At 40.4% G+C, this 11,485-nt stretch overlaps 1 protein-coding gene across 1 annotated transcript in view; it reads left to right on the top strand.

The window, feature by feature from the left end:
* Positions 1–11,485, top strand: part of LOC145395647 (solute carrier family 49 member A3-like) — a 63,266-nt gene that overhangs the window by 22,870 nt on the left and 28,911 nt on the right. The window contains exons 3-7 of the mRNA XM_080269216.1: positions 1,032–1,181; positions 3,309–3,449; positions 5,672–5,830; positions 7,620–7,727; positions 8,858–8,966. Coding sequence (XP_080125342.1) covers positions 1,032–1,181; positions 3,309–3,449; positions 5,672–5,830; positions 7,620–7,727; positions 8,858–8,966 — 667 coding nt within the window. The remainder of the gene's footprint in view (positions 1–1,031; positions 1,182–3,308; positions 3,450–5,671; positions 5,831–7,619; positions 7,728–8,857; positions 8,967–11,485) is intronic.

The following is an 11,485-nucleotide window of genomic DNA, read 5'->3' as shown; positions in this document are numbered from 1 at the left end:
CCAGCTGTGTGTTTCTCTATCCAGTGTGCCAGCTGTGTGTTTCTCTATCCAGTGTACCAGCTGTGTGTTTCTCTATCCAGTGTACCAGCTGTGTGTTTCTCTATCCAGTGTACCAGCTGTGTGTTTCTCTATCCAGTGTGCCAGCTGTGTGTTTCTCTATCCAGTGTGCCAGCTGTGTGTTTCTCTATCCAGTGTGCCAGCTGTTTCTCTATCCAGTGTGCCAGCTGTGTGTTTCTCTATCCAGTGTACCAGCTGTGTGTTTCTCTATCCAGTGTGCCAGCTGTTTCTCTATCCAGTGTACCAGCTGTGTGTTTCTCTATCCAGTGTACCAGCTGTGTGTTTCTCTATCCAGTGTGCCAGCTGTTTCTCTATCCAGTGTACCAGCTGTGTGTTTCTCTATCCAGTGTACCAGCTGTGTGTTTCTCTATCCAGTGTACCAGCTGTGTGTTTCTCTATCCAGTGTACCAGCTGTGTGTTTCTCTATCCAGTGTACCAGCTGTGTGTTTCTCTATCCAGTGTACCAGCTGTGTTTCTCTACCCAGTGTAACAGCTTTTCATTCTGAACTACTTAACTTGCAGTGGAAAGACAGATGGCTTTTACTACTCTTTGTTAGATAACTTTGGAAATCTCTCTCTCTCTCTCTCTCTCTCTCTCTCTCTCTCTCTCTCTCTCTCTCTCTCTCTCTCTCCAGACGCCATAATCCCGCAAAGGGTGGCCACAAACAAATCATCTTCATGTCCTCCTGTCCCCTGCCATTTCGCTGCCTTCTCCCCAGCATACGCCCTCCTCTCTCACATACATCTCTACTCCATCCCTACATCTCGTCCTCGAGCTCCCCATCCCTCTCCCCCCTCCACCTCATCACATACACTCTCCTCGTCAGTCTCTCACTCACCATCCTCTCCACATGGCCAAACCACCTCAGTGTACTTGTCCTAACGCTTTCTATCACATTCACATCCACACCACAATTAGTATCACTTCCCAAATCATTTATTTAGTTATTTATTTATTTATTGGTGTACGACAGGCGTCTGTGCTTAGCTGGCGTAATCTCTTGTTTCTGTATATCATGGACACAGATGATTCAGATCTAGTAACCTACTGCAAAGGAACGGGTGATGGCAAGTTACCAGGATTCAGAAGTGCTGATGCCAGACACTACAAAGACGTCCTCACTGTGAGACTCTGCCACAGACGAGTACGGACATAAGACAAAGGGATGGAACCAACATTTATGATTTTTTTTTTCCTTAATGCCCTCAGTCAGTACATAAACAACAAGAGACTATCTTTATAGACCTGCAGCAAAACTATTGCATCAGCAGATGAAACCACTGACATGTCATAATCAACTCAAAATGTCAAACTGGGCAACTCTGTACTTTATAAGAAAGTCGCTGAAATGCCTCTTTATGACTGAAACTGAAAATCGCCTGACGCAACAGTTGACATAACAAATCAATTCAATATTTCAAGCCGAGCAACTTAGTATTTAAAAATAAAAAAAATGCTTCTCAGCTTTCCAAAAGCAGATATTCCAAGTGTCCTTGAAAGGGAAATCCCCCAGGTGTACCACTTATAGAACCTGTCGGCGTCGCCACAGGTAACAAACACAGGCGTCTTCCTCACGTCCCTCATCATGAAGACTGTATAGGATCAGTCCCATCAAGACAGAACATCCAGGTGACTTTTACCTTACCAACTTTCTGATTAAAATGCTTTTCCTGAGCTATTTTTCCTATGCTTCATACATCTACCCCTGAAGGAAGAGTAGAAAGGTTTTAAAATGACAATGGCCAGGGAATCTATCAAACACTTGACTGTACTAAGGAATCTAACACCTTCTAAGAGTTAAACTGAATGTACTTTGAACATTTTCAGGTCTGTTTAAAAAGTTTTAAAATTGCTAATGGTTGTCGACTTCAATTGATTGTTAAATTGTTAAATGAAAATACTTTATTCACCAAGTGAATGTTATAGTGTTGAAGGAGTGTGGTGATGAAAGTGTGGTGATGAAAGTGTGGTGGTGAAGGAGTGTGATAATGAAGGACTGTGGTGATGGAGTGTGATGATGAAGGAGTGTGGTGATGAAGGAGTGTGATGATAAAGGAGTGTGATGATAAAGGAGTGTGATGACAAAGGAGTGTGGTGATGAAGGAGTGTGGTGATGAAGGAGTGTGGTGATGAAGGAGTGTGGTGATGAAGGAGTGTGGTGATGAAGGAGTGTGGTGATGAAGGAGTGTGGTGATGAAGGAGTGTGGTGATGAAGGAGTGTGGTGATGAAGGAGTGTGGTAATGAAGAAGTGTGGTAATGATGGAGTGTGGTGATGAAGGAGTGTAGTGATGAAGGAGTGTGGTGATGAAGGAGTGTGGTGATGAAGGGGTGTGATGATGGAGTGTGGTGGTGAAGGAGTGTGATGATGAAGGAGTGTGGTGATGAAGGAGTGTGGTGATGAAGGGGTGTGATGATGGAGTGTGGTGGTGAAGGAGTGTGATGATGAAGGAGTGTGGTGATAAAGGAGTGTGGTGATGAAGGGGTGTGGTAATGGAGTGTGGTGGTGATGGAGTGTGATGATGAAGAAATGTGGTGGTGAAGAAGTGTAGTGGTGAAGAAGTGTGGTGATGAAGGAGTGTTGTGATGATGGACTATGGTAATGAAGAAGTGTGGTGATGAAGGAGTGTGGTGATGAAGGAGTGTGGTGAGGGAGTGTGGTGATGAAGGAGAGTGGTAGGAAAGAGTGTGGTGATGAAGGAGTGTGGTGATGAAGGAGTGTGGTGATGAAGCAGTGTGGTAATGATGGAGTGTGGTGATGAAGGACCGTGGTGATGAAGGAGTGTGGTGAAGGAGTGGTGATGAAGGAGTGTGGTGATGAAGGAATGTGGTGGTGACGGAGTGTGGTGATGAAGGAATGTGGTGGTGACGGAGTGTGGTGATGAAGGAGTGTGGTGATGAAGCAGTATGGTAATGATGACGTGTGGTAATGAAGGAGTGTGGTGATGGAGTGTGGTGATGAAGAAGTGAGGTGAGGGAGTGTGGTGATGAAGGAGAGTGGTAGGAAAGAGTGTGGTGATGAAGGAGTGTGGTGATGAAGGAGTGTGGTGATGAAGGAGTATGGTGATGAAGGAGTGTGGTGATGGAGTGTGGTGATGAAGAAGTGTGGTAAGGAAGGAGTGTGATGATGTAAGAGTATAAAGGAGTGTGGTGATAAAAGAGTGTGGTGATGGAGTGTGGTGAGGAAGGAGGGTACAGTGCACTAAGAAATCCATCACCTAAGGGTTAAACTAAATGTACTTTATCTACTAGGCGGATGTAATGGTGAGGAAGGAGTGTGGTGGTGATGAAAGAGGGGGCAATGGTGGTGAGGGAGCGGCCACCCCCATACTGTACAGGCAGCGGTGGGCAGTCCTCGCTACTATTGCATTCCTCATCATCTCCAACTCAGGGGTAAATATACTTGTGCTTTGTTATCAACTTTATTTATGCATATTATTATCTTCCGTATGTTGGTGAATGTTTGTGTATGTTTGTGTATTGCTATCTGCCTTATGTTTGTGTATTGCTATCTGCCTTATGTTTGTGTATTGTAATCTGCCTTCTGTTTGTGTATTGTAATCTGCCTTATGTTTGTGTATTGTAATCTGCCTTATGTTTGTGTATATCTTCCTTCTGTTTGTGTATTGTAATCTGCCTTATGTTTGTGTATATCTTCCTTCTGTTTGTGTATTGTAATCTGCCTTATGTTTGTGTATATCTTCCTTCTGTTTGTGTATTGTAATCTGCCTTATGTTTGTGTATATCTTCCTTCTGTTTGTGTATTGTAATCTGCCTTATGTTTGTGTATATCTTCCTTCTGTTTGTGTATTGTAATCTGCCTTATGTTTGTGTATATCTTCCTTCTGTTTGTGTATTGTAATCTGCCTTATGTTTGTGTATTGTAATCTGCCTTATTTTTATAGTTTATCTGCCTTAATTGTACTGTGTAGGTGGTTCATTGTGGCAAGTGGATATGCTGGGTGGGAGAGGCACAGAGATAGAATTCTTTATTTCCTCTAACCTTTCTTTATTTTCTTTAACTTTTCTTTATTTTCTCTAACGTTTCTTTATTTTCTCTAACATTTCTTTAATTTCTCTAACGTTTTTATTTTCTCTATCGTCTCTATTTTCTCTAACGTCTCTTTATTTTCTCTAACGTCTCTTTATTTTCTCTAACGTGTTTTTATTTTCTCTAACGTCTCTTTATTTTCTCTAACGTGTTTTTATTTTCTCTAACGTCTCTTTATTTTCTCTAACGTGTTTTTATTTTCTCTAACGTCTCTTTATTTTCTCTAACGTGTTTTTATTTTCTCTAACGTCTCTTTATTTTCTCTAACGTGTTTTTATTTTCTCTAACGTGTTTTTATTTTCTCTAATGTTTCTTTATTTTCTCTAACGTGTTTTTGTTTTCTCTGTTTCTTTATTTTCTCTAACGCTTCTTTATTTTCTCTAACATTTTTTTTATTTTCTCTAACCTTTCTTTATTTTCTCTAACATTTCTTTCTTTTCTCTAACTTTTTGGGCTTCGTCTCGGCTCTATCATCCTTGTTCGGACTCTCCAAAGACGGATTCTGTGTAGCCCGAAAAATAGAGAATATATAGAATTCAGGCTCAGATCTGTGTCCTTCTCCCACCCAACATTTCCACCTTACTGAGTAGCTGGCATTTCACGTTTAGTTGTGACTCATGTTTTATCAGTGAATATTTATTACATTACTGCCTTATTGAACTGTAAATAAAAGGATATATTTTATGCATTGTTAACCTTGAAACGCCCTCTGGTTAGTGAGTAAATATGTTCTACTATAATCTGAGTTAACACAGAGAATTATGCCAGGACCAGATTTCAATAAACAAAGATTTTAAATTTCCAGAAAGCTCTACTACATCGTTAAGTTTTTACATCATCAGTGTCTATACTAAAGATGGAGATGCATCAGTAACATTTTTGCTAAGGGCAGACCTGCACCAAATATTTTGGTACTATATATTGGTACGATTAACTGATGAGCTTTTGTGAATATATGGTTGAAACAACCTCATCTACTTTTCTGTTTTACATTATTAGGCGTATCTCATCATATAGTAGTCAAAGTTTCCATACTTATTACCTAGAGGGTAGCTTATGCAATAATTTTATCTATTTTTAAAAATATACTTAGAGGTGATCTATTATTCTAAAGTTCTGCATGTAGACAGGTTAACTTCATGCAAAGAACGTTGTCACCAGCGCCGAATCTTGCTTTCCGACCTTCAAAGCGGACGACTTTATCCCGTCATATATACATGCCACTGATACAAGACAATATAAGAGGCTTCAAAAGAATTATTATTTATATTTCACATCAGTATTGTATGTCGTTTTAATATCGCCACTGTTTGCATAAATAACGTGAAAGATGGTATAGAGGATTGAAATGCAGAATAGATCGCTTGTAAAGAGGTGTTACAAAATCTCCAGTCATTTAAGAGATCCACATTATGAGGTGTTGTTCCTCACAGGTGAATCTATTGTTTACTTAAACGTCATGTAGTGTGACTTACTTTCAGTCCAGTCATAGTACTCGTAATGTCAAATTCTGCATATTAATTTTTATTCTCTCTCTCTCTCTCTCTCTCTCTCTCTCTCTCAGCTTTGGATCAACACAGCGCCCGTGTCATACAAGGCGGCGGACTTCTTCCAGGTGACAGTGGCGGCCATCAATTGGTTTAGCCTGGTATATCTCATCATCCCCGTCCCCTTCTCATTTATATCAACATTCTGCATCAATAAGTTTGGCCTCAGAACTGCTGTGAGTATATCCATTGATGATGTTGTTGTTAGTGTAATCCCGAACTCGTCTTAAATTGCGGCTCGTCTTAAATCGCGGCTCGTCTTAAATCACGGCTCATCTTAAATCACAGCTCACCTTAAATCTTGGCTCATCTTTAATTGCAGATCATCTTAAACTGCGGCTCGTCTTAAATTGCGGTTTGTCTTAAATCGCGGCTTGCCTTAAATCATGGCTCGTCTTAAGTCAGAATCAAGCAGACGGCAGGCTTAAGTTGCGCTCCTGCAGCACACCATCCTTCTCTCATAAGTAGTTGAGGGACGTAGGATGCAAACAGTGGCGTCCCCTGGTAGTATCAGTGCCACCACATGAAGGCATCCCTCTCCATCACCATAAACACTGATATTATGTTATGTTGGTCTTGTGTTATCATATCTATCCTTGTGTCATTTATAACCCCATTTTTTCATCAATAAACTTGGGCTGAGAACTGCTGTGAGTATATGTACTGACCCCGTTATGAACTTAGGGAGGTGTTCGTGTATGGTTAAGAAGCTTACCGATTTATTTTAGGGCGGTATTCTTGTACAGTTAGGAAGCTTACTAACATATTTTCCTTGGCGATTTATTTGGGGGCAGTATTTTCGTATGATTAGAAAGCTTACTATCACCTCTTCCTTTGCGATTAATTTCTGATTTACTCCGTTATTATATTCTTATGTGCTGTTTATACAGTCTTTGTCCACAATAAAGAGATATCAGAAGCAAAGAAGAGAATATTAATGAGTAGTTTGATAATAACTCGTTAAGGGAAAGGTGTTAGGGAGCCTCCTTAACTGACGAGAATACGGGGTTTAGAGTTTGTATATATTTTAAAGCAGAAACCAATTTTTAAAAGTCGTGTCAGTGATTCAGTGCCTTTTGGGGAGAAATATTAGCATTACTTATGTTTCAGGCAATAAGAGATTATCAAGAATTCTAATTAAATTCTACGGATTATCTGGCTTTTCATCAATGGGTCTCATCTCAAAAATACTCTCTTGTTTTTGTGCTTCTTATGTCTTTTTTTCAGCACTTTTTTCCCAACAATGACATTAGAATCATTTTGTTTCTGGTTATATTCTGACCTCCAGATACACTTCGGGTCTGGGTATAGAACTCTGAATCTGTCTTCCCAAAATTCTGTCTTGTTTCAATGCTTCTTACATTTTTTTTTGCACTTTTTTTCATCTTTACATGTTAACAATTTTAGATTTTTAAAAGTTATACTCAGGTAGATACACGTCGGGTCTGGGTATAGAACTCTGAATCTGTCTTCCCAAAATTCTCTCCTGTTTCTGTGCTTCTTACATCTTTTTTCTTCAATTTTTCATCCCTACATGTTAACAATTGCTTTAGATTTTTAAAAGTTATACTCTACCTGTCAGATACACACTAAGTCTGGGTATAGAACTCTGAACCTGCCATCCCCAATATGCTTTCTTGTTTTTATGCTTCTTGTCATTTTTTCTTGTTCACATCTCTCACACCTTCATTGATTTTAGATTTTGATTTTGATTTTTCTAGTGGTCCCTGCGTCTCTTGTTTCTGCACCTTTTTTGTTTATCACTACATGTTAGCAAGTATTTTAGATTTTGGGGCGGCCTCATATGTCTCTTGTTTCTCCCACTTTTTGTTTATCCCTACATGTTAGCAAGTATTTCAGATTTTTTAGGGCTCTTACGTCTCTTGTTACTGCACCTTTTTTGTTTATCCCTGCATGTTAGCAATTATTATTTTTTTCCTTTTTTTGTAATATTTTGGCCTGTAGATTCACATTGGCTCTGGCCTGAACTGCCTTGGTGCCGTGACCCGGGCCATCTCCACCTCAACACTGGTTCCCTCTGATGCCAAGTTCCCTGTCAGCATCAGTGGCCAGGTGGGTTGAAGGTGACTGATGAGGACAGTAATAGTAGTAGTAGTTGTAGTAGTAGTAGTAGTAGTAGTGGTGGTGGTAGTAGTAGCAGTAGTAGTAGCAGTAGTAGTAATACTACTACTAATAATAATAATGATGATGAATAATAATAGTAATAATAATAATAATAATAATAATAATAACACAAATAATGATGACGATGGCGATGATGACGATGCTAATGATAACGATGACGACGGCGACGACGATGATGATGATGATGATGATGATGATGATGATGATGATGATGACGAATATTATGACGATGATGGTGGTATTCTTCGCTATGGCATGGATAGCAATGGCAGGAGAGGCAGGAAATAACAACACTGACAGATGAAGGAAAATTTAAGAATGGATGTCGGTCTTGCTATGGGTATAGGCAAAACCTCCAAGATACTTTCCTTCCACACATTTATTTTTCACACTTTCTCATTCTTAACTCATTCTTTTTTTCAATTTGTTCTTGGTATGGGTACTTTCTTTGCTTTAAGTGTATTATTTACCTGGGTCTTTCACCATCACCATTCTCTTGTTATATCTTGGTTGATTTCATTACTACACCCTCGACAAATGAAAAAGGAGAGGGTGTTTTGATCTGTGTGTGTGTGTGTGTGTGTGTGTGTGTGTGTGTGTGTGTGTGTGTGTAGTGTTCACATATCAGACAGAACGGGGTAACAAAATGCTTATTATTTTATTTTCTATATCTGAGATTCTAACATACCTAGATCAAAACACTAATCTATTAATTATTTCTCGAAGCAGTTATTATCATTTACCCCCCTTTCAATGCTATCTCTGTCTGTCTTCTGTTTTTCATCCCATAGCGTATAATAAACAGGTAATCATAATAAACCTATCTACAGTCAGACACCCCAATCACGTAAAAGGTGACCACAAATATATCGCTTCAATGTCGCCCTGTTCTCTGCCATTTCACTGCCCTCCTAACACACACTCCCCTGTCTCATATACCACATACCTTTCTACTCCATCTCTTCATCACATCCTCGGCTTCCCCCTCTGTCTCTTCCCCTTCCACCTTACTCACATGGATAAATAATAAATAGTAAAAGTAATATATTTTGGCTCAGGTGATGGCGTCGATGGCCCAGCCCTTCCTGGTGTTCATCCCAACCAAAGTGTCGCAGTTGTGGTTCCCCGAGCACAGCAGGGCCCTGGCTACCACAGTGCTTTCCTTGGGTTAGTAGCACAGTACACTACACCACACTGCACCACACCACACCACATTATACCACACTACACCATACCATACCACACCGCACCGCACCGCACCGCACCACACCACACCACACCACACCACACCATACCAAACCGTATCACCCCACCCCACCCCACCCACATTACACCACACAACACTATCACATTACCTAAACCCCTCCCCACACCACACCACACCACACAGCACCGTATCCCACTACCCCACATCTCCCCACACCACACCACACCACACCACACCACACCACACCACACCACACCACTCCACTCCCATCTGCTCCATTGGGTTATCGCCTCAAAGCAACAGGAAGCCACCCCACGGCCTTCCTCTCCTTATGTCAGGTCTCGAATATTTAGGTCACCTCGAAGTTTTAAACCATCCACAGCCAACCTCTGTTCATCTTTAGTTTGCTAGTCCCTTCCCTTCCTCCTGGTTAGAGATCTATCTATCTATCTATCTATTGCCAGACGCCTTAATCCCTTATACGGGGTGGCCACAAACAAATCGCATCCACGTCGCCCTGTCCCAAGCCATTTCACTGCCCTGCTCCCAACTCACCCCCCCCCCTCTCTCATATACCTCTCCACCCCATCCCTCCATCTCATCCTCGGCCTCCCCCTCCCTCTTCCCCCCTCCACCTCACTCACATACACTCTCCTCGTCAGTCTTTCATCCTCCATCCTCTCCACATGGCCAAACCACCTCAGTGTGTTCCTAATAACACTTCCTATCACATCCACATCCACACCACAACGCTCCTTTATATCCTCATTCGTCAGCCTGTCTCTCCATGTGACTCCACAGGCTCCTCTTAAATAACTCATTTCCACTGCTTTCACTCTTGACTTGTGTCCTTCCAACAACGTCCAAGCTTCACTTCCATACGTTAGAGTTGGTATCACAATACTGTCATGTAGTAACTTTTTCACTTCCATGCTCACTTCCCTGTTTCTTATCACTGCTTTCAAAGAACCAGCAACCTGGTTAGACATACAGACAGTAAATCATCCCCCATTAACTATTTTATTCCATTTGGCTCTGAAAATTGTAAATAGATTCTTCAACTTGGCTACCTCTATATAAGACCTAAGGAAACAGGGCAGATAATGATACAGGTAAGTAATAAGACACACCTGAGAAATCTTTATTACACATTTCATTCCTGTAATTAATACTGTATATTTTCTAATGCAAGAGTTAACCGTTACTCCCAGTCCTTCATGTATGCAACAGGTCAACTCTGGAACTGTCTTCCTCTGTCTTTATTTCCCAATGCTTATGGCCTCTAGTCTTTCAAACGCAGTGTGTCCAGGAATCTCGAAATGAACGCATCTTGAATTCTCCTCTCTCTTATCTTGTTTTTGTTTTCTTCTAGGAGAGAGCTTTTGGCCTTTGGTTCCTTCTTCCTTGCGAAATAAATAAATAAGTAAAATACACATGAAATACGAATAGTTTACATTTACCGTCAGAAGCTTAAAAAAAAATATTGTGTCACTGGTAAGATATACGATTAAATATTTGTAATACTTCTGGCAGTTTCCTATATATAGTAATTCAGTGGTTTTGTGGGTAGGTCGAAAATTGGGCACTAAAGGTGGTAATCTCATGTGGTTAGGAAGTTCACTAACACCTCTTTCTTAGCGATTTATTTTAGGGCGGCAATCTGGTCTGGTTAGGAAGCTCACTAACACCTCTTTCTTAGCGATTTATATCAGGGAGGTATTCTCGTCTGGTTAGGAAGCTTACTAACACCTCTTCCTTTGAGATTTATTCTAGGGCGGTAATCTCGTCTGGTTAGGAAGCTCACTAACACCTGTTCCCTAGCTACTTATTTTTGGATATGGCTGGTTAATATCCTTTTGTACGTTGTTTATGCAGAGTATGGCTACATTAGAAGGATATATTTAACACAGAGGACAGTACGGTGTTATAAGTGAAATAAACCACTTAGGAAAAGGTGTTAGGGTCTTAACCAACGAGAACACCAGCTGTAAAACTTTGAATCGACTGTAATCATAAAATACCTTCCATTATGTGTATTATTCTTATTTTATTATTATTTTTATTATTATTATTATTATTATTATTATTATTATTATTATTATTATTTTACCTTTCATGATACATTTTGGTCCGTTGTCTCGTCGGTTAAGGAAGCTCCCTAACACCTCTTCCTAAGTGATTTATTTTGTCACACCTTGCTGTCCTCTCCTTCCATAAATCACTCTAATATCACCATACTCTGCACAAACTGCGTACAGAACGATATTAACCAGGCGAATGCAAAAATAAATCGGTAAGGAAGAGGTGTTAGGGAGCTTCCTTAACAGACGACAATAACAGCCTCGAAGCAAATCCACTATTTTGAAGATTAAAACATAAACACTTGCCATCCTGTAAACACTGACAAGATTCTTTGTAGACTAGAGCCAAAAGACGCATGAATGAATGGATGGATGGATGGATGGATGGATGGATGGAT

The sequence above is a fragment of the Coenobita brevimanus genome, chromosome 32, assembly GCF_032717465.1.
Source record: "Coenobita brevimanus isolate Jiangsu-jjx chromosome 32, ASM3271746v2, whole genome shotgun sequence".
Taxonomy (NCBI): Eukaryota; Metazoa; Arthropoda; class Malacostraca; order Decapoda; family Coenobitidae; genus Coenobita; species Coenobita brevimanus.
This window is presented reverse-complemented; position numbering and strand designations above follow the sequence as displayed.